This window comes from Mesocricetus auratus, unplaced genomic scaffold, assembly GCF_017639785.1.
Source record: "Mesocricetus auratus isolate SY011 unplaced genomic scaffold, BCM_Maur_2.0 Super-Scaffold_100008, whole genome shotgun sequence".
In the NCBI taxonomy this organism is placed as follows: Eukaryota; Metazoa; Chordata; class Mammalia; order Rodentia; family Cricetidae; genus Mesocricetus; species Mesocricetus auratus.
In genome coordinates, this window is record NW_024429192.1 from 58,351,525 (window position 1) to 58,375,805 (window position 24,281).

Genomic DNA, 24,281 nt, shown 5'->3' on the forward strand with positions numbered 1-24,281 from the left:
AGGGAGGCAGAGGCAGGTGGATCTCTGAGTTCAAGACCAGCCCGGTGTACAAGAGCTAGTTCCAGGACAGCCTCCAAAGTAACAGAGAAACCCTGTCTTGAAAAGACAACCAACCAACCAACCAACCAACCAACCAACCAACCAACCAACCAACCAACCAACCAACCAAAAACCCTTTAGCCTGTGTATGCATGTGTATCTGGAGCCTGGTCAATTTTATCAGAGTTCATTGTCTTTCTTTACTGTATCCTGAGACGCTAGAAGCTGGTTAATTTTATCATGGGGCTCATGCTTGTCCTTGATCATTATCTAGAGATGCTAGAAGCAATCAGCCGGCATCATTATTCTCACAAATTGTCAAAAGTGCTTTGCATACAGTCATCCAATTCCTTGCTTCTCACAATAAGTGAATCAGGGTAATCAAATCCCTTTGTCTTGATAAGTTTGCTCTCCATGCTTCTAGAAGCTTCAGTAACTGTAGGAGTTGGCCTCCTGGAGGCTTGCCAGGAAGCTTACTTGGAGTACCAGACTGGCAGAAACAAGAAAGACCCTGCCTCAACAAGGTAGAGAACTTCCAAACATTGTCTCCTGACCTTCACACGAACATGTGCATTCTTCTTTCTACATCACTAAAGGAGCCAGAGGTCACAAAGTAACTGAACAGTGGCTAATCTCCATTGTCAACTTGACAGGATTCAAAATCATCTCTGGGCATTACCCATGAAGCAATTTCCTGAGATTACCTGGAGGGAAAACCTATCATGAATGTGGGTAGCATTATCCTATGGAAGTTGTCCAAAACTGACTTATAAAAAGGACACAGGATAAAGCCAGCTGTTGCTACAACTCCTTCCCTGGGGAAGGTGTAAGCATCTCTTCCTCCTAAGGTCCAGACCACAAACTATGGCACCACTTCACCAAAATTTACTTGGAGGACCAATTACAGAGCATAGGTGAGAAGTTACTGGGGTGGGCTGACCCCGCCAAACCCCAGCAGAGATGAAAGCCCCAGTCTCTCCACCTATTTCACCTGTAGTTAAGGGACAGCTGGAAATAAAGGTTGCAGGGAGCTGCTGGATAACAATGACCCTTCCCACCCACTTGAGAGGATGCTCAGCCGGGGTGTTCTTTTCCAGGTGAGCACAATTTAATGCTACAAGATGTGGCTGTCCTGAAGGATATTCCCATATGCCATCAGCTAAGCACCAGCATTCACCTCTATTTCTTATTTATGTCTTTTCTTTTTAGGGGAGAGGGGAGTTTCGAGACAGGATTTCTCTGTGTAGCCCTAGCTGTCCTGGAACTCAAAGATCAGGCTGGTCACTAACCCGAGATCCGCCTGTCTGTGTCTCTCGAGGGCTGGGATTAAAGGCATCTGCCACCATTGCCTGGCTCACCTTTACTTCTTGACTAGAAACAATGTTACCTCACACTCCTACCACCAATGCCTGTCTGAACCTGGGTCCTTGCAAGAGCAGTATGTGCTTTGAGCCTTCAACTTTTAGACCAATTTTTGTTGCTTTGGAATCTACCTAAATACACTAAAGATGAGGAGCTAAATCAGAATGTGTACAAATAGGAAACAATAAAGTAACTAGCTGGTCTTTGGGTGATAACTGTCTAACTACCACTCTGGAGTGGGGTTCATCGTGGGGGAGGAATATAGCAGACTTAGGGCCCATGGGAACTCTATGTCCAGGTTTGCTATGAAATGAAGAGTCTGACAACTCAGTATATCCAAGCATTTTATTAAGTCAGGTAAGGAATCTTCACATTGTTACATACCGGCTGTACACATTTATAAGGGCATGTCTATCTACAAAGACAGCTGAGCGCAGGTTGACAAGTTCAAACTTCAAAGGACATTCAAAAGCTAACACAGTGAAGGTCATGCTAACCCTAAGGCAGTGCATCATGACAAAAGCTCACTCCTTTCTTATCAAAGTCTACCAGAGTAACCTGATGAGTAACAGGTTATCACTCAGATACACATTTTACCTAAGACTATGAAACCTCTTACCAGCTCACTGCTTTGATGAGAAACAACCATTACCACAGTAAAGGCTATTTTTATTAAAGAGATTAATGGCAAAACCCATGCCCTTTATTCATGTGCCTTGAAATCCCATTAAGGTTATGATGACAGTCAAATATCGGTACAAGAGAAACACTGTGAAGATGAAGAGACTTGAACAGAAAACAATTCAGTGAGGCTGTAAAGTCACTTGGGTGAGTAGTGCCAAGAACCTTGAGATCCTAGTGACTCTTAGGTTACAGCTTTGAACTGCCCCGTGACAAACTGATGAGATGCAGATGGCTAATTAGTCCTTGTTAACGTGATCTTAAATCTTGTTCATATCCATATAGTTTATAGCCACCATACTGACAGTGATGGGTAGATACATCAAGACCCTTTAGCAAGCTTTGTTTCCCAACACCCTTAATCCCCTACTCCCTATCTTCCAAAATTCTCATACTTTAAGCAAAAAATGGATTCAAATCTTCTCGAACTACATTTAGGAAATAACATGCAAATAAAGGGAGATAGTTAAAATCCATTTGTCACCAGGAAACATCACAAATGTTTGCTTCTATTACATAAACAGAAAACCTTGAGAAACCAGAAATAACAAAACACCCACATTAAATTGGAAAAAAAAAGATCTTGGAAGTAATGATTTTTCTGTACAGCAGTTGAATTTACCCACCAAATGCTTAATGACCACAAATGCTTCTGCAACTAAAACTAAGGAGTTACAGGAAGTTGGGAATTCATGTTAGATACTAACGATCTTCAAGCTTTGAAGATGTCATTGCATGAAGAAAATTATGGGAAACACTGTTCCCGATAATTATGTACACCCTTAGTGTAACATATGGAGATCACTGTCTCCGATATAGACACTGTGGTAGGCAAAAACTACCTTGTTCTTTATACATTATGGAAGACACTGCTCCCGATAATGTGAGTTAAGTTTGTAACAAAGGTACTGGAAATTTTGCAAAATTGAATTTGAGTTACATCTTGAATAAATTTAGCTGTAAAATTTTGCAGATGTAAGTACTACCACCACAGCCTTTAAAAATGGCATGTATCTTTTAACTTGGCCATAACTCACTACACCTAGGAGAACTATCTTTTTTCTGGACAGTTGAAAGTCTAACTGGATTAGGAATCCCTTGTTACTTTCAATTCTCTTCTATTTCTTATCTTAACCTAATTGGCTTATGACTTTCTCCTAAAGCCCGCAAGTGCTGACCGTGAGTGCAAAACTTCCAGTATCTGTTGGGTCGTATTAGCAGATGCTGCTTTATTAAAAGAAAACGACAGTATAACTGTCATAATTATGGAAGGCACTGCTTCCGATAATTATCTTCTATAAAAAAACACTATTTATAGTGAACTCTGTCACTGATAAATAAACAATAAATATCTCAGTGCCAAAATGATAGAGAGCTTCCCCCAAAGACTAACACTTTGGCCAAAATTTGGCAGTGTGTTCTTTAAAGTCTGACAAACTGAGTCTAAACCTTGCTCTTTTTCAGAAAATGTTGGGAAAAACAAAACGAAGAACTAAAGACTACTTGGCAGATGCCAGGAGAGAAAACACGACATCGTCTTTGATTCCTGGTCTCCTCATAAATAATGTAAGGTTAACCAGAAAGGCCCATTCCTGCAGTAAGCAGACAAACTTCCTTTCATCAGAAGGACCTATGTCAACCTTGCTGGCAGAAACAAGTACTATCTCTTGTGAAAGTAACTGTCTAGTTTAGGGAATGGAAACCAGCTAATCCTAAGGGCACACAGCTCATCTGGAGAATCCCAATGAGGATCAGATGAAAGTGGGGAACAAATACATCCAGGTAGCACATTGACCCTCAGCATCCATTGTCCTCCCACCTAAAGATACCAGCTAATGCCCTCAAGACTTAGAGCAATGTTCTTAAAACTGGTTCCCACATTTTCATGAACACAATGCAAAGAGGAAGTTATTACAAAGGACTCAAAATTCTAAAGATAATCTGAGGCGATATCATGAACACGGAGAGTTATCCATTGTAACTTCAAGTGTAGGTCCAACCCTGCACTAAAAGCTGCTGCCTAAAGACATTTAATATCAGGATGATGGGGTAGAATTTTAACATTAGATTTGAGCTCTAATGAAAATTTAGCACAACCAGTACAAGTCTAGAAACAAACTGCTCTGCTCTTATTTAATTATGTTACATTTAAAACTCATTGTCAATATCCCAAATGTCACCAGAGAGGGCATTTGCAACTCCCTGAATAGTCCAAGTAGCTAGGGCCAACTGGTTTCTGAAGAGTGTTTCATTAAAAGCACTACTGTTTTTCCGACGAAGCTTCAAGTTCTCCACTAAAGCTGGAAGAGTGTGAGAGCCGGAGCCCCAGAAGATGTGTCGGAAAGGAGACTCTCTTGGAGATACATAGGGTGACAAGAAGTGATATTCCACCTACAAAAGAAAGGCAGCTTGCACAGTGCTCTAACTTGTGACTCATTCTCCTTTTGAATGTTAAATTCCTGAGACTACTAGGAGCTCAGTTACATTATTATTATTTTCTTGTTTTTTGAGACAGGGTTTCTCTGTAGCTTTGAAGCCTGACCTGGAACTCACTCTGTAGAGCAGGCTGCTCTCAAACTCACAGAGATCCTCCTGCCGCTGCCTATTACCACCCAGCGAGTTTGGTACTGAGCTGGGGAGTACCAACTGCTTGCCTTAGAAGGCAGAGGAAGTTGGATTTCTTTGAGTTCAGGCCTGTGTGGTCTACAGAGTGAGTTCCAGGACAGCTGGGTGACACAGTGAGACCATACATGTGTTGTATGCCTGAGTATACATTCCACATGGTGGGGCCAATTCTCTCACCTTTACCTGCTGAGTTGTCTCTTAGGTTTTGGTGTCGTTGGTTTTGTTTGAGACACTGTCTCACTTTATAGTCATAGATGATCTGAATTTGCTATGTATGCCTCCAATTCAGATCTACTTGCCTCAGTGTTAAAATTAAAACCTGCACACCACTATGCCCAACCTAATTCCTAATTAACATAAGTCTTGTAACACATCCAGTTTCTCCCAAGTTGATTAGGATAATTAGTAAGGTTTCACTCATGGCTAATACTAAAGCTTTCTTCTGAAAAATTACTAGGGTTGGACTAGAGAGATGGCTCAGTAGTTACAAGTTAAGAGCACTTGCTGCTCTTGTATAGGACCAGGGTGTGGATCCCAGAACCCATATGGTAGCTTCAAACTGCGGTAACTCCAGCTCCAGGGTTATCAGCAACCTTTTCTAGCCTTCTCCAATACCAGGAACATACAGGTATACATATGTATATATAAGAAAAACACTCATACACATAAAATTTACTACTACTGACCTTTCTTTGCTGTTTCTAAATGTTTTTGAAGCATAAAAACACAAAATTAATGTCTCTTGTATGTCTAGGTTAGCTATTACTTTGAGATCATGATATTGTACCCAGGACCTCTAGAAGGACAGCCAGTGCTCTTAACCACTGAGCCATCTCTCCAGCCCTTCTATGTTCAATTCTAAAGTAACAAAGGATGCTAGGCCCCCAATACTCACCACTTATATGTAGACAGCATTGCTAACTAAGACTATCTACTTAGGGAAAAAAGCCTCAAGGCATTGCACAAACCTTTAATCCCAACACTCAGGAGGCAGAGGCAGGTGGATCTTTGAGTTCGAGGCCAGCTTGGTCTACAGATCTAGTTTCAGGACAGGATCCAAGAGCTACAGAGAAACCCTGTCTCAAAAAATCAAAAACATGCCGGGTGTTGGTGGCGCACGCCTTTAATCCCAGCACTTGGGAGGCAGAGGCAGGCGGATCTCTGTGAGTTCCAGGCCAGCCTGGTCTACAAGAGCTAGTGCCAGGACAGCCTCCAAAGCCACAGAGAAACCCTGTCTCGAAAAACAAAAAACAAACAAACAAAAAAAAAAAAAACAAAAAAAAAAAATCAAAAACACAAACAAAACCAAAACAACAACAAAAAACTACCCACTTTAGTTCCTTCTTTCCTAAGAACATACTTACTTTCATAATACGGTCATTGATTTCCCTCATGACAAATCTGTTTGTTTTCTCAGCATTATGGAAATCAGTCGTTAGTCTAGATGTAGCACGGAAAAAGTCTCCACGAGCAGAGTACAGCCACTGTAGACTCAGACCCATTGCCTGTCAAAGACAGGTTAAATTGTTCATTAGATGTCATGCTTCTTTAAGGGCACAGATCATATATTCTATAGCTCTCACTACAGTTGCCCAGGCTGGCCTAGAACTCCAGGAAATCTTCCTACCTCAGCTTCCTGAGTACTGGAATTAGATATGAGCCACACAACCTACTGTAGAAATTATATTTCTAAATATCTTCCCAATTTAGACTGGACAATTATTAATTTTAAAAGAAATGACTCCCATGTCAATTCAAGACCCATGGTAATAAATTCATCTTTGAGCCAGACAAGATAATACAGTTATCTATTCTTACCTCATGTAGAAAAAAATATGAAATTCAGCATAATTAAGAAAAAACATATATGGCTTCCAGTTTAACTTCCCTATGGGGGAAACTTCCAACACTTTGATATGTACTTAAAAATCTTTTTCTATTTGGTTGCATTTTCTGAAAGGTTTATTTCAAAAAACCCATCATAATTAAGATCCAGTCACCATTTTGAAGGGGTTTAAAAGATCGACTCCTAGTCCTGGCAGAAGCAGGCAGACCTTGAGGCCATCCTGGTCTATAGTAAGTTCCAGGACAGCCAAAGGCTACACAAAGAGATGATCACTATCTAGAAAACCAAAAAGAAGTTTATCTAGTCAAGTGTTGTAATGGAATCTACTGTTGTGGAATAATCTTTTTGTGTACTGTAAAGATGTGTCACTGTGATTGGTTTAATAAAAAGCCGAATGGTCAAAATAGCTAGGCAGGACTTCCAGGCACAGAGAAGCAAGTCAGAGAGGATGAATCCAGGCATGCAAAGAGACAGCAGTGATATATATACTAAGTCAGACATACGGTAAGAGATAAAAAGCCATGTGGCAGAATGTAGATTAACAGAAACAAGTGAAGTTATAAGAGCTAGTTGGGGACAAGCCTAAGATAAAGCTCAAGCTCTTATAGTTAATAAAAAAAAAGTCTCCATGTCACTTTTGAAGGCTGGCAGTCTGGACAAGAAGATGCTACTACAATCTATGCTAGAGGAAAAAAGCAAAAAGCTGCAGGAACTGGTGGTACACAGCTGTAATTCCAAGATTTGAAAGTTGAGGCAGATGATTGTTCCAAGTTCAAAGCCAGCCTAGGCTGAATCAAGATTCTGCCTCAGAAAACTGTGTGCGCACACAGTCAAATTTCACAGATGAGTAGAATGACAGTTACCAGATCGGGGGGGGGGAGGACACTAGAGCGGAGTAAAATATAGGCCAGTTAAAACTGAGTTGCTTACCTTGATATCCACTCTGAATTGGTTCAGCTCCTTCACAAATGACAGAATCTTGTTGTTATACATATCATAGTCCAGGTTCAGCTCAATTTCATGGGTGAGTTTAATTATGAACTGACCAGCCACTTCGGCAGCTGCACGAACCATTTTGTTCAGCTGAGGAACTTTCTGAATCAATTTCTCATAGGTATCCAAATTAGTGCCCAAATAAGGATAGTCCTCATCCTAGAAGACAAAGAAAGGCTACTTGTTGCACTGGTGAGGGGCCTTACCTTCTGGGTGTACCATAAAGGTAAGAGAGCATGTAAGAAAGCACAGAGACCCATGTTCTAGTCCAGAACTCACATGGCGAAAAGAGCTCGCCAGTTGTCCTCTGACCCCCATACACACCAGGCCAAACATATGCACACAAACACAGTAATTGTCTTTCTTAAATAAGTAAATAAATCCCAGCCATGTCAATCTCCAAATCCAGGTACTAGACTTTCCAAAGTGATTCAAGCCCACTTGGGTCCTGGCCTCTACTGGATCAATAACTGATAGTTAATAATTCTGTCTGCTCTGCTTGGCTTTCAGTGCCTTCTCACTGGCTTTTATAACAATGTCATCAGTTCAATACTGTCTCAGTTACCCTATACTTATTTGGTTGCTGCTTAAGAGAACATTTTTCAGCACCTGGAATACTTTCAACGGGTATCTAAACTAATTACAAGTTGAATAACATCAAAATACTGAGAAATTTGGTTTCAATTATTACAAGATGTAATGAAAATGTTTGAGTTCTTCAGTCTTACCTCACAAAACCAGAAAGAAACGGCTGGGATTCCAGAATGTGCAAGAAAAGGGAAAGCAGCATTGTCAAGGGAAAGTTTCTCACTGAAAGGAGAACAAGAGTAATCTTTAGCAAGTATTCTGAAACGGAGACCTACCAGGCAGCGCCCCTCCCTGTTAACCAAGTCCCTGTGGGTGGAACTAGGCTTAGGATAGGGTAGGCTTCTTAGAGCCCCATCTACTTTTCTCAACGTACACTTTGTTGATCCAATTGCTGTCTCGATATAGAGGTCTCCCATCAATTGGATGTTTTACCTATAAAATGACAAATAGTTCATTAAAACCTAATTTTTCTGTTTATAATTCAGGCTAGTCACATTCTTTTCTTTACAAATACTTAAAAATCTCAGTTATCCTACCTGGCTACACTATCAGTTCCTTAGGAAGGGTGTAAGTCTCTTCTGAATGCCTGCCTGCCTTTCTGCTTTCATCCCTGTGATACAGTTCTTAATTACAACTTATAGGTGGAACAAACAAACTTTCTAAACCCGCTCACACCTACATAATCATGCCTGCCTTCTTATGTATATAGTATTCTGTCTGCATGTATTCCTGCAGGTCAAAAGAGGGCACCAGATTTCATTACAGGCGGCTGTGAGTCATTTTATGGTTGCTAGGAACGGAACTCAGGACCCCTGAAGCCCAGCTAGTGTACTTAACCACTGAACCATCTCTCCAGCTCACTTCTCTGTAGCACATGTTAGACTGCCAAACTAACGAGCAAACACACTACTATCTTGTTTGAGACCCTAAAGTGACCATAGGATCCCACTGGTACAAAGTCAATATCTAGTTGTTTCCCTCAGTCTTTAATCACTCCAACATTCTCTTCAACTACATTGAAGAGAGTCTCTGCAAGTATTCTCTTCAATGTATTTCCTCATTCAAAACGGGAATCACAATTGGCTTTTTCCAGTAAGAATTTTCTCTAGTGTTATTCGAATCCTTCAAACCTTCCTTTAGCATTCTGACTTACAATCTCCTATGAGTACCTACAGTAGTTCAGGCTTGAGGATAACTGTCTAAAGATGATGTATTAGAATCTTTCATATACTCCATCTCTCAGTTCAGTACAGCAGACTGATGATCAATAAGCCAAGGACACAACTAATACCCACTATAGAATTTACTATCAATTCCTATCACTGGTTACTGATAAATGTTTTATGTTTGGGTTTTTTAACTAGGTATACTCACATCCTGCATTGTCTTCTCAATAAGTGTATATAACAGAGGGCTGGCAGAAACCTTGAAGTTGCTAGTACCTGTAAAGAAAGCATTGTTAACATTTTTCCCTGACAAAAAACACCCTAGGTCTGTGGCTTTATACAATAACCATTAATAAAGTGGACATTTAAATTAGGAAGTCAGCTGAATGTGGTAGCACATGCTAATCTCAGCACTCAGGAGGCAGAGGCCAGCCTGGCTTACATAGAGAAACAGCCTTAGAAACAACAACAACAAAAAAATACTTAGGAGTTAAGCATGATTAGAGACTTTTATTTGGCAGTACTGGGTTTTGAACCCAGCGCCTTATGTTCTACTACTAAATCATGTCCGGACAATCTCAGTATGTAATCTTGTAATCAGATATCCACCAGCCGCTGCCTCCTGCGTGTTGGGATTACAGGTGTGTGCCACCACATCTGATTTACATCTGCATTTTACATAGTCCACACTACTGGTTCTACATCTAAACACTTTTTTGGATCGCCATTCCAATTTCTGACTCAGTATGGTCTAAGAGATGGTTCAGTGGATAAAGGTTTTTGTGGCCAAGCCTGAAAACCCGAGTTCAATCTCATGGACCACATGGTGAAAAGGAGAGAACCAACTCTCAATTATCTTCACGTCTTCAATCCCAGCACTCAGGAGGTAGAGGCGGGTGGATCTTTGTGATTGAGACCAGCCTGGTCTACAGAGCAGGTTCCAGGACAGCCAGGGCTACATAGAAACCCTGCCTCAAAAAATAAAAGGTCCGCTGTTCCCTAAGCAAAAAAAAAAAAAAAAAAAAAAAAAAAACCAAGCCAACCAAACAAACAAAAAACCCAGGAAGGGATGCTTACCAAGGACAACTTTATCCAGATTAATATAAGTGAAAGCTTTTAAATGCAGAGATGAAAGGTATCCCTAGGAGAGAAGAGACACTATTAATATACTCACACCTATTAATGTATACATTTACCTGTCACATAGAAAGCTACTGTTAAGGATCTACTTTTAAACCTGAATTCCATTGAGACTTAAGTAGGACCTGAGACAGGTTCTGGAGGACAGCTTAGGCTCACTCTAGTCATAGCATATGTAATACCTCTAGCCACTCAGTGGCACCAACAGCTCCGAAGTCTCCTGCACTCCAGCTGGCAAAGATAATGCTTCTGCTGGGCTTAAACCCACCTGGAAGAGACAAGAAATTAGGTTCCCCTTGGGAGTGGTTATAGGCACTTTAAATTCAAGATTCAAAAACTCAGTAAGAACAGAATCTTAAAAGGAATCTTTGTAGAACAGCATCTGTATATTACAACATTTTGAGCACACGGCAGGCATACATTATTGGTGGTTACTCCCTCAACCTCTGGACAGTTATTGAGTGGCAGTGGAGTTATGATGTATATATCCTCTTTGAGGACAATGTGTTTAGAAGCAAGTCACAAAAATATGGGTTATTTACCTTATTCTGAGACAATCTACTGTATCCAGACTCACTTTAAATTCACAAGCAACCCCCCTGCTTTATGTTCTCAAGTAGCTGGGACTACAATACCACAAAGCCAGACTATAATTAAGTTTTAGGACGTCTCCAGAGGACATACTTTCTGACAACTCCTTTAGGCAGTACATGTCCCACAGCCCACCAACTGACTCGTTTATTTTTTTCTACATTAATACATTCTGTCTAAAAGTGCCACTTTAGACCTCAATTACATTGCATGCATGTGTACCAAGGTAACATAAAAGAATGTCTTGGAAGTAGAATTAAGTTGTTAATCTTAGTACATTATATAAAAGTATGGGGTTATTTTCAAGTAAACTACTCAAGAGTTATGTTAGATTAGATTTATTTTTCTGTACACGTTGGACTAAGAATTACAGCTTATACTAAATACAGTTTCAAAGAATTAGATGACTGCTAGTTCAATGAAGACACTTAGTGGAGAAAGATTTCCAAGTCATGAATCAGTGAAGACAAGATTGTTTAAATAGCCTGCCATAAGAGGATGTAAAATGTCTACCCTGAACGTGTCTGAATGTAAGATTACAAGTTAAATTCATCAATGCAGAATGTAACTGCTAGAATGACATGGAGCTCACACTGTGTCAAGGTCAGAACTTTTCTATTGTACCTCTTGAAACCATATCTGAGAAGGCTTGGGCAAGTTTCAACAGAAGGCCTGTTCCCACACTGGATTTTGCAGCACCAGGACCCCAGGCATCTCTCTGGGCTCCTACTACAATATACCGGTCTGAAAAACAGAAAAAGGGAAACACACGATCACACTGTTTTTATTCTGATACAAGGCCTCACCAGTAGCACAGACTGGCATCCAGTTTAGGATTCTCCCACCTCAGCTTCCTAGCACTGGGATTATAGGTATGCTATCATGTCCAGCTTTATTTGTTTTTTGTTTAATTTCAAACTGGTTCTATTAATGAAATCTAAAATAAGCATGTCAGTACAAAGGATAAAAGTCTAATTTTAGATGATTTAGGATTCCAGGGATTAAAATTTATAGGACAGCTGGGCTGTGGTGGCACACACCTTAAATCCCAGCTCTCTGGAGGCAGAGGCAGACAGGCAGGCAGATCTCTGTGAGTTCCAGACCAGCCTGGTCTACAGAGAGTCCCAGGACAGGCTCCAAAGCTACAGAGAAAACCTGTCTCAAAAACCAAAACAGTCACAGGACAGTTACTACCTCCCCAGTCATTCACACTACTACTCTTTGACCACATCAGCCATTTCATAATAACTGAAGTTCAAGGACTTCCATATTAATCAATTGTAACTGTGTTTAATGTTATCTATCCCAGAGACTGTACCCTGTTCACTAATCTATTACATACTAGTTATGCTGTTTTTATGCTTCATAGGCAGAACTGGATAGCTGATCATTTCAATGTATATGATCCCTTAAGAAAACCACTCTTCCAAAAAAAGAAAAAATGTTTATTTATGAAGCAGAGCTTCTTCTGTCCCTAACGGTCAGTTTCAACAAGCTGACATCACAAGGCCTTGTTATTTTCCAATACTAACTAGCTTTAGTGTGGCAGACACACAGAAGACAACTGCTACCAAGCCTGAATTCCAACAGTTCAGTGCCCAGGACCCACATGGACACAACTCCTGCAATTTGTCCACTGACCTCCACATGCTGTGACACTCATGCATTCACACACACATAAAACACAATAAAATTTTTTTTAAATGATTAGAGGAAGATACCTGATGCTGAACTCTGGTCTCTACATATATGTATGTATGCACACAAACACATACACACAAAATTCCCTTTAGGGAAAACAAGATTTAGCACTTCCAAAAAGCAACTCAAGCCAGCATCCTATCCTTCTTCCTTCCTCTCCTAGACACACCTAGAGTAAGCAAAACATCAAGAAAAATAGAAGGCAGGGTCTGTACCTGGTTCCTCAAAACCTTTAATAACTCCAAAGATGTTAAGTATTCTTGTTTCTTTCAGCACGTTGCTCACAGAGAGGTTCACCTTTTTATCCTGTGAAGATGCCATCCTACACAAAGAATCTGTTTTCCAACTGGGAGGACAGTTTCCTTCCATGTGTCTAGAAATAGAAAGAGGCATTAGCATCCTGAGCTAGTATTTTTCTCTGATTTACAAATCTGTAATCTGTTCAAAAAGGTTCTACATTAAAAGACATAGCTATAGTTAGTTTACATTTAAAATATATGAAAAGATGGATTCATAATGAAGGCCTCACACGAATCTGTTTTCATGAAGGTTATTTTGTATTCTTACAACATACTCATGAATTGATTGTAAGGATCTTCACCTAGCCACCTCATGCCATTCAGTACCAGGTGTTCCAACAGGTCTGACTTGCGTAAGTCCCTTGGTACATCAGAGGAAGATGGTGAGCAGGACACTCCAAAGGTTCAGAGACAGGTGTTGGGTAGAGCAAGTAATTGAGAATCAAACACTGAGGTTCTCAGGATTTTGAGCCATCTAGTGCTTCACAAAACCCTCACATAAATAAAAATGCTCCTTATTTTTGGCCACTCTATTCACTAATATATTTTAGTTTTCCAACTAAATTGAAAAAAAAAGAAAAGAAAAACAAGATCAGAGGGGTTAGAATAACTTGTTCCGTGTTACACAATAAGCAAGATCTTGAAAATGGATCCAAACTAGATAATATAAGTAACAAGTCAAGATAAAGTTTAATGATATACTTTTTTGGAGAAGGGATCTATCTCACTATGAAGCCCTGGCTGGCCTTGCTATATGAATTTGTCTGGTCTTGACCTCAGTGATCCATTTGCCTCTGCATCCTGAGTGCTGTGATTAAAGGTATGTACCACCATGCCCAGCTTAGGTTCTGGTTTTAGAAAGAGGTACTTGTACACAAGGGAGGGCAACCAGAAGCAGCTGCAAACCATAAAGCAGTTGCAAACTGTCACTAGAATAATTCTGTGCTGCTAAATGAAAATTCAGAACTAATGGTTATCTAGTAGATTTAGATGTTAGGTCAACAGAATTCAACTAATTTTCTACAGTAACTGTATAGGAATAAGATGTTTCAAGCAAACACACCACATAAGCTGATCACTGAGTGACCTGAGTTTACAAGTCCCTTATCAAGATCACTTTACTAGGGGAATTTTTTTCTCATATATACAAGTTAGCAGTTAATTATCCCCAAATTTCCAAATGTCAACTTTATAGCCAACTGTTTTATGTTTATTTCATAAATTTTGGCTATTAGCATTCTTACATAATTACAACCTTATCATATTAAGAGCTTTCTGACACACTTACCGAAATAGATTTTCTGCAGCCTTTCTTGAGATCGTCTGAACAGGTATACTAGGCAATCCGGATGACTGAGACGGTGGAAACTGAGTGTGATTGAAAGATGGAAACCCAGGTGTGTATGGATCACCAGTTCCTAGATGAGCCTAGTAAACAGAGAGTAATTAGTTCTATTCACTTAGTGAAGAAGTTGCCCATAAGGCTCAGATATGGTTTGAGGCTATATAAAGCCCAAACCATTTAGGAACCCTAAAGCTTCAAAATCTAAGGATTTCGATAAAATGTAGCTTTAAAAAATACTGTATACAGAAAAACCTCAACTTAAGGTTATTATATATTATATATATTATTAATAAAGCATTCAGCAATTATCTTCTTTTTTGACTAAAAGTAGATGCAATGCAGGAACATCTAGAGAACACTGACTCCAGAAATAACTCACATGTCCAAAGAGTGAAAGCTCTGCCTCAACAACGGGGAATTTAGTCTGGTCCATGTATATCAGGACACCAATTGCATTAAAGCTTTGGGCATTTGCCACCTGAAGAACACAGAAAAGCAGGGCATGAAAATCTGTTCATACAACATGAAAATTAACACATACTGGAATTTATGCCAAAGGGTAAACTATTAGAGAGCCATCTTCTTCACCAAGGAAGAGCACACCAATTAGTTATGCATGCCAAATGGCCAGTCCTAAAAGTGCAGACACAGGAATTATATATTTAGACACACACACCCCCAAAAATTATGCAAAAAAGGACACGAAAAAAGATCAAGGAAAGGCATATAGGTAGGTTTGAGGTAATGAAATGGAAGGGGGAAATAACCTACAAAAATAAGAATAAGACCTGCATATTTAAAACCCATACTTACCTTTTCTGCAAAAGTGATTTCCCCTGCTCTAACAATCACTAAAGATCCATTCACAGGATAATTTAAATCTTCAAAGTCTTTTTTAGTGCCAAAATTAGCATGGAACAGTTTACCCTAGGATAAAGACATTAGGTATAATGAGAATCATTGTATCAAAACTACTATAATCTGACAGACCAATCATAAGAAAGGAAATCGAAGGGGTTGTGTGCATGCTTTTAATCTCAGTATTTAGGAGGCAAAGGCAAGCGGAACTTTAAATTTGAGGCCAGCCTGGTCTATATAGTGAATTCCAGGACAGCCAGGGATACAGAGAAGCCCTGTTTAAAAAAAAACACCCCCCCACACACCACAGAAACTGGAAGAAAAAAGGGGGCTTTAAAAATCAAATCCTAAACTGACAGTTCTAAAGCAAAAACTAAGCAGTGTTATTGGAAGCAAAAACCCAAGATTTCTGGCCTTATGTTTTCTATGTCTCATCTCCCCTTTACATTCACTGTTCCAGCTATGTCTAGAGTAAGGATACCAGGATAAACAGAAACAGGTCAGACATGAAAGCACCAATTACATATTTCCACATCTGAATCTCAAGCAGCTGAAAACACACAGAAATAAATTTTGTGTGTTGGAGGTCAACCTAAGGTATTGTAGATACTGTGCTCTTCAGCTTCTCAGTTTGACAGAAGCCAGAGTCATCTGAAGGAAGAGACCTTGCAGGGATGTCTGTAGGCTGTTTCCTTGATGTGCGACTGATAAGGAGATGTAATAAAGCCTTTCCTTAGGTGGAACATGCTTGGATGTGTGCACACGAATAGCAGCAATGTAATGGGAGCAGTCTGAGCAAGAAGGAGCAAGAGTTAGGGCAGCGGTTCTTACCCTGTTAGTAGTGACAACCATTAAACAGACTGAGAACCTCATCATCAGTTAGCCTATACCTGGACCTAATTTCCTTAACAGAGACAGGGAAAAGTCACATGCACTACTGTTACTTACAGTAACTGATGCAGCTGTACTATATGCCACATAGCCCTCAGGATTCTCCACTAGGTTCGAGTCACCATTTGCATTTATTATGGTCACTGAGTTTTGAGCAACACTAAAAGATAATAAAAAAGTTAAAGCCATCCTTGAAGAAAAATTTAATAGCTTTAGTACACATAGCATTTGATATATACTGATCAGCTTAAGGAAACTGATCTCTAAATTTTAACCTTGATTTTCATTTTGAAAGCCTGATCTACTGAACATATCTAAAAGCAGTTACTTCTCTAAAATAAGCTACTATATTTCAACATACCTGCCTTTCACCTGAATCTTCACATAATGTTCATCTCGCCAAACTTTGCTGAGTTTAAAGTCACGGAACTGGTTTTCAATATAATAGGCAAGATTTTCATCTTTTTGAGATCCAGCCTCCCGAGAGGTCTGGCTCAGCTGCCTGTAAGAAAAAGATTTTAGCTTTGTTTATGAGACAGGGTTTCTATGTAGCCCTGGCTGTCCTAAGAACTCAGAGATTAGTCTGCTTCTGTTTCCCAAGTGCTGAGACTAAAGGCATACATATACCACCAGCCAACTAAAAATGCCTGCATTAAAATACCTATTTTAGATGAGAATGGTTACGTTCAGGGTGGTATGGTTGTGATTAAAATACCTATTTTAAATAAACATTTACTTCAAGGATCAAACAAATTGTTTTAAAAGCATTATTCTTCATAGTCAGGATAAATGAACTATGACTCAAAACTGCTGGATTAAGCCATTACAGAGAGAAATAAAATGTATCAATGCCTTGGGTAACATATTCCTTCCAGTTTGTTTTAGAAACAAAAATCTATTACCATGAAGATTCCCTTAAAAGACTCAGCCTAAGGCCGGGGCGTTGGTGGCAGACACCTTTAATACCAGCACTGGGGAGGCAGAGGTAGGCGGATCTCTGTGAGTTCGAGTCCAGTCTGGTCTACAGAGAGAGTTCTAAGACAGGCTCCAAAACAATACAGAGAAACCCTGTCTTGAAAAACAAAACAAACAACAACAAAAAAGACTCAACCTAACTGTGTATTTTAGGAAATAATGGAGAGTTTCCAGAAGACCTGAAGAAGCAAGGTCAAACAGCTTATAGTATTGATGAACACAAGAAGTACTGCTCCCTACATACATACAGATACAAATCAAGAAAAATTTTAAGGGAGAGGGAGCTGGGATTGTCATGTGAAGCAAGCTTGTATCTAATTTAAAATTTAAAAACGCTGGTGAAATAAAAACAATTAAAAACAAGAAAAAAAAAGGATAGTCTTAAAGAGGGCTAGAGAGATGGTTCTGTGGTTTATAGCACTTCTTGCTCTTACATAAGACTCAGTTTCAATTTCAGTACACACATGGTGGCTCACAACCATCCATAAGGCCTTTGTAGGCTCCAGGCATGAATATGATGCACACACACACCGGCAGGTAATACTCACACATATAAATTTTAAAAACTTAAATTTAAAGATTATTTCAGAAAGGGAACATTAGAACAGAAGAACACCTGACAGCCCACAATAAACTACAGGTGACAAAATGATTCTGAAGAAAAAGAAAAGAGACTCTCTAGATGAGTTCTAATTCCCTATCAGCAGAGCTCCCTACACTCAAGGGCAGGGGACCTCTGAAAGTCTTTCAAGTCTGCCCTGCCCAACCAACTGTTTAGATAACAAGCTTGGCAAGGAGGCTTACTTGATGGGGTCAGTGAAGTCTATGGCGTCCAGCTTCTCTGACAACAGTTTCTTGAGGTCTGCCCAATATAAGCGAAAAGACTGAGGAATGTCTTCTGTTTGGGAGATTTCTGAATTGTCTGCCTCTGTTTCTGCCAGTCTTACACAGTCTTTTTGTTCTACGCGTTTACAATAGCCCAGGTAGCCGATCATAAATCCTAAAGACAGAAGTTTTAGAGCTAAGTTCACAGACTTCATTTGTAACTTATCCCTGAAAATGTTACCTTTTAATTAAACGCTAAGGGTCTGAAAGAACATCTTGAATCTCAGTTTTATGGAATTTTAAATTATCACAATAAGTCATATTAGTTCATACAGTGACCTGTTCAAGACATATGTGAGAACACCTTCACTTACTAGAAGCTATCCTTGGAACTGTTCCAAATATCCTGTGATGTATCTCTCTCTCTCTCCTCCCCGCCCCCCTTTCTGAACTTGTCTGTCTCTCTTTGGTTTTTCGAGACAGGGTTTCTCTGTATAGCTTTGTAGACCAGGCTGGCCGAAAACTCAGAGATGCACCTGCCTCTGCCTCCCAAGTGCTGGGATTAAAGGCGTGTGCACCACTGCCTGGCTTATGTGTATATTTCTAACACAACATCCATAACTTAAATTAAAAAACTGTACAATATAAACTATCTCCTAGCCTGAAATAAGACTTCTAATAGTTGATTATAAGAAATACTTTTGAATTTCTTAAAATACATTCTTACCAATCAAGAAAAAGATGACTACTGCAACTGTCCCAAAGCAGAGTCTTCCATTAAACCTTCTGTGTTTTCGGACACTGGCCTTCATGTTATTGTCAGTGTTTTCTTCTTCATCTACAGCCAATTTCATCTCCACATGACTGTTATCTCCATCTACTTGCCGAGCCAGGCTAAACCGGGTGTATGACAATGGTTCTCCACCAAACTGATATTTTTTTTTTTGAAAAAGAAAGTAATACAAAAAGTATTAATACATTACAAAGTTTGGTCATACACTATATACATAATATACTATGACATACATTCATAAGGGAAGCTACCTTTCCCAATTAATACTCTTTTCTGTACCCAATTCTGTCAATGGCAGATGAAGGTTAGCTAACACTTTCATTCAGTCTTTTCAGGGTTTCTAGTTTGCAAGTTTCCTATAACCTTTCTAACTAACCTTTTTTAAAGAGATGGGGGTCTTACCATGTTACTCAGACTGGCCCAAGCAATCCTCTTGACTCAACCTCCAATGTAACTGAAACTATCAGCACGTTTTAGTTCTACCTAGCTACATAACCTTTCCCAAATAGCCAAAGTTACCCTATTCTTATAGCGTTACCCACAATTAATCTTAATTGAAACTGAACATCTTTGTATGTGGGTGTTGTGACACCTACCTCTATTTTCAGCTTTTGGGAAACAAAGGAAGACTGAGTTCAAGAACAACCTGAGACTACACAGCAAAACCCTGTCTCAAAGTATTCCTTTCTTTTGTGAGACCTATCATACCTCAAGACCACTAGATCAGATAAAAGAATGCCTGGTAAGAATTTGGGATGCTCTTTTCTGCACACTGGGTGAAATCATGTTCTTTATTGCATTTTTACAGATAAATGAAAATCTTACCAAGTTAGAGATTGCTGATCTGGCTTGATCCATCATTCTGAGCTGCCACAAGGAAGCACCTAATATTAGAACAGAGAATTAATATAATGAGATAGAGATCGCTGCATCAGATTAATGAGGGCCTTCCATTACTATGCTATGTGAATTGCAATATCAAACTTGCTCCTAAGTATACTAGAAAAGCTTTGTTTACTAAACTGGAATCTCACTAGGGAGTTCTATCTGGCCACTAACTGAGATCCTACTATGTCAACTTCCCAGAACTGAGATTACAAGGATGAACCACATCACCTGCGTTTATAATTTACTGGATAGCAGAGGGAAAGCTATAAAGGTCAGAACTGGGACATGGGACAAATAAGAAATCTGAATATGGCTAATGTTATTATATAATGTATTATCAGATCATTGTTCTTAGACTAAAAGTTGAAGAATTTAATAATCCAGCGTTATATCAACCGGGTGGTGATATGCACACCTTTAATCCCAGCACTGGAGAGGCAGAGGCAGATCTGAGTTTGAGCTGTCAGCCAGGGATACACAGAAAAACCCTGTCTCAAAACAAACACCACAGAAAAACCAAACAAAAAAGAACCTAAATTACAGAAAAAAACTAGTTAGAATACTATCACCTGTAAGTGTGTTCAAGTAATCAAAAGAGAAAAGGGGTAGTAGTGACCGCTTCTTCAGTCTTACTTGGTATCCAAAGGGACAAATTCAAAGACAAACTATTCCCTGGAAAAAAATTGTAGAAAAGCCAGAAACTAAGAGAATTAAGTCAAGACTGTCATTCTCTTTAACAGTGAGGCCTGGTAACACAGACTGTAATCACTGAGCTTAGAAGGATGGAGGAGGATGGTGAGTTCAAGGCCAGCCTGAACTATATGCAGACCCTGTATTCAAAAACAAAACAGTCAGGCTGTGGTGGAGCATGCCTTTAACTCCAGCACTAGGGAGGCAGAGGCAGGCAGATCTCTGAGTTATGAGGCCAGTCTGGTCTACACAGAGAGTTTCAGGACAGGCTCCAAAGCTACAGAGAAACCCTGTCTCAAACAAACAAACAAAAAAACCAATCAATCAAACAAACAAAAACCATGCTGGAGTGTGTACTGGGAGGTTGGTGGTTTCCAGGCCTTGAATCCCAGCACTCAGGTGGCAGGTGTGTGTGTGTGTGTGTGTGTGTGTGTGTGTATGTATGTATGTGTGTGTGTGTGTGTGTGTGTGTGTAGGGGGACGGAGAGGGGGCCTTGGACAGACACGGGATTCCTAAAAATCTATTCACCAATATTCTTGAACCCCCATGCTTCAATGATTAAGTCACGTGCAAGTGATCATACATGTTCTCAGAAGCACAATCTCTTGCCCCTTCTGTTACCAAGTTTATCACTACCACTGCACCAACAGACCCAATTGCTAGAGCCAGAACTAGAAGGCCCCACCCTGAGCCAATTTTAATTATCCATCATTCATTAATGTTTGCCTGAAATAGCTATTCCTAAACTATTCTCGTCACCCAAACTATACTAATCTTAAGTTGACATCTATTTAGTTTTGCTATATTGAGGATCCAACCAAGGAAGGACACTTTATCCATGGTAAGTCATCTACTGCTTCACCATTAACATAACATTTAATTAAATAAGTGACCTAAATAAATAAGATTGAGCATTTTGAGTTTGAAGAAAACAAGCTGGTGGTATTAACTAAATTTGATTTTGTATAATCATAATCCAAGTACATATTCCCCCCCCAAGAAATGTGCTATTTCAATTTTAATCTACAGAATCAAAATTTAAGAAAAAAAAATCAAGCCAGAGCCTTTAATTCCAACACTTTTGAGACAAAGGCAGGTTTATCCCCATGAGTTGCAGGACAGCCAGGGATACAGAGACCCTGTCTCAAAATAATAATAAAAAAAAAGGCCAAAAAAAAAAGGTCAAAAAATTATCTTAGGAAATTTAACCCCATCACTAAACTCTTACATTTGTGAACACCAGAGTAATTCCAAAATAGCCACAAAGGACCAGACCTCAGGTAAAACAAATCCAGTTATGTGTAAAACTTAAGTCACTCACTTAAAACCTCACATCTTTAAATTTTGGGGTTTTGGAGGCAGTGTTTCTCTGTTAACAGCTCTGGCTGTCCAGGATCTTACTTTGTGGACCAGACTGGCCTTGAACTCAAGAGATCCACCTGCCTCTGCCTCCCCAGAGCAGTGCCCTCAATGCTCAGCAACATAGCTTTATTTATAAGAAACTCTTTTGAATTTTCTTCCAAGTTAAATCACTGAATCTATATTCTGCAAGCATGGCAGTGACATATACCAGCTAAAACACCATTCCAACTATAAGCTGGTAGCTGTTAATGGGTCATACCTAAAAGCAAAACAATTCTCATTTGGCTTATTATCCCAAGATTTCACCAATGCCAACAATCTTTGACAAGAGAAAATTAATCTTAATTTTTCTCACATTAGCTACTTATACATCTTTGTTCCCAAAGATTAGGAAACCTATTCAATTCTAATGATAAAATTTAAGATAAAATAAAAACCAAGTTTCACATTTTGATCCATGACTTTAACTTTGAGCTATGAGATGGCAGACAAGCAAAGATATTAGCCAAACTAATAATCTCAAACCAGGGCTCTGTAATTAATATAGGGATGATGGGTGGGGTGAGGCAGAGGCAAAGTGAGATACCAAAATACCATGAAACAGTAAGTCATGTATTGGTTCTGACAAGCACACTTCATTCGATAATGAATCACATTCAAAACCTTTCATCCAGATCTTCTGTCCCTTGTAAGTTCACTGCCCACTATCCTCAAAACTAGACAGCATCCAGTCCCTGACTTTACCCAGCCTTTCTCTGTTCTTTGACATTAAAAAACACTACAGTCAGAATGACCTTAAACTCAATGATCCATCTGCCCCTGCCTTGCCAAAATGGTGGGATCAAAAGTGTGTGACACCATGCCCCCATGTTATGGTCTTGTTTTAAGAGCCTAACTTAGCTGGGTGTGGTGGCGCACGCCTTTACTCCCAACATTCTGTAGCAGGAGCAGGTGGATCTCAGGGTCCCAGGAGAGGCATGGGATCATAGTGTGACTCTCACTGGGAAAGTCTTTATGGGCTTGAAACGAGAATAAAGATGGCCGGCCTTCACTTCCACACAGCTTTTTGAAAAGAAACTCAAAGGTCAGAACCACTTGGGGGTCACTCAAGTTTATTTTGAATAGCACTCATTTGGGAGGCCAGAGGTTCATTTTTAAGTTACTTTTATTGTTGTTTAGTTCAAGGTTAGCCAAGAACCTTGCTCCATTATAGATAAGCACATTGCCACAAACATAACTGCCTAGCCTTAGGGTGGAGTTAGCCACACTTGATCTCTCTGTCCACAGTCACCAGGGTAGGTTCAACCCACCTTTCCTTGACAGCATTCCCTTAAAGTGTTATGTTATATATAAAACCCTTTAAAAATATGATAATGGATTCCTGTATAAAGCAGAATTTTATTATAATCCCGAACATAAAAACAAACAAAAAACTAAGAGGAGGACCCACACTTTGGAGAGGCTAAATTCCATTTTCTTTGCAGATAAAGCCCTGAATCAGCTTAAATGTCTTCAAAGAGGTCATATTTCATAATTCAGAGCCAACTGCATTAGCCACCTAGCATTCCAAATCCATCTAATCCTAGAATAAAGGTATCAGGCAGCCGAGAGAATTTCTGCAACACGATTATTTCCCATTTCAATCCTCATATTAAGAAAAAAAAAGGCCAAAGACACTAAACAGTCCAGTCCTCTGGATAAATAATGCAGCAAGATCATTTCATTGTTAAGTGTTAAGTGACGAGTTAGCAAACACGGTTTTCTTATCCTCCATCTCTCTTTTAGAGAGCTGTCCAACACTGCGAGCACGGTGACTTTTCTACAGTTATTTCTAAATAGCTCTTACAAAGACGACTTATTCCTACAGTCTCTCAGCTTGAGGGCCGCTAGCGACCTTCTTAGTCACCTGCAACGTCAGATCTATTCTGCCCTGGAAAATGAGATTCCACACGCAGGGCCAAGAGGCGGAGAGCCTGGCAAGAACGACCCAGGTGGTGCCGCAGTTCCAATGTGCGGGTCTTGGAAACCCGCCAAGTGCCCAGGACACTAGTAACCGAATAGAGCACAGCTTTGACCTGTTCAGCAGTTGACGCCCGCCTGCGAGGAGCCCCAAGGTCACCCACGCACCCCAACAGCCGTTCCCTGGGGCGACTTCCTGGAGCCGCCACCACGTGTTCCCAGCGGACCGAGCCTGCGCCGCGGCGTGGTGGCCCTTCCACTCTCGAACCCGCGGTCTAGGGCCGGCCTGCGGCGCCGATCCGGAGGGCGCGGGGCACGGCGGCTCCACACCCACCCCTCTGCACCTGCAGCCCGGGCTCCGCAGTTCCCCGCAGCCTCCACGCACGCCGAACGCGGGCCCTGACCTCTCGCTCTAGTCCGCCCGCAGCCCGCGGAAAACGAAGGGCCGCGCCACTGACAGGCGAGTCACTTACGCTGAGGCGCCTTCGCAGTCGGCCTTGGGTCGGCCCGGGCTCCACGCGCTTTCTGCAGGGACAACTGCCTGCCAAGCCACGCTTATAGCCCGGCCCCGCCCACTGCCTGCACGCTCCGGGCTTACGCCATTTCCGGCCGCACGTACACCTACCGAGGTGCTCGCTGCAAGCAAAAAAAAAAAAAACCACT

At 40.4% G+C, this 24,281-nt stretch overlaps 1 protein-coding gene across 1 annotated transcript; it reads right to left on the reverse strand.

Moving 5' to 3' along the window:
• Window positions 1–1,732: 1,732 nt before the first annotated feature.
• Window positions 1,733–24,230, reverse strand: Tfrc (transferrin receptor). The gene is made up of 19 exons (XM_005071554.4): window positions 24,092–24,230; window positions 19,544–19,602; window positions 18,653–18,854; window positions 17,905–18,100; window positions 16,487–16,627; window positions 16,183–16,285; window positions 15,190–15,303; window positions 14,756–14,854; window positions 14,320–14,459; window positions 12,948–13,105; window positions 11,656–11,775; window positions 10,623–10,708; window positions 10,378–10,441; window positions 9,509–9,576; window positions 8,508–8,566; window positions 8,275–8,356; window positions 7,484–7,705; window positions 6,072–6,212; window positions 1,733–4,473 (listed from the first exon to the last, which is right to left on the reverse strand). The coding sequence occupies exons 2-19, from the start codon at window positions 19,577–19,579 to the stop codon at window positions 4,231–4,233; spliced, it is 2,274 nt and encodes a 757-aa protein (XP_005071611.1). The 5' UTR covers window positions 19,580–19,602; window positions 24,092–24,230; the 3' UTR covers window positions 1,733–4,230.
• Window positions 24,231–24,281: the final 51 nt, after the last annotated feature.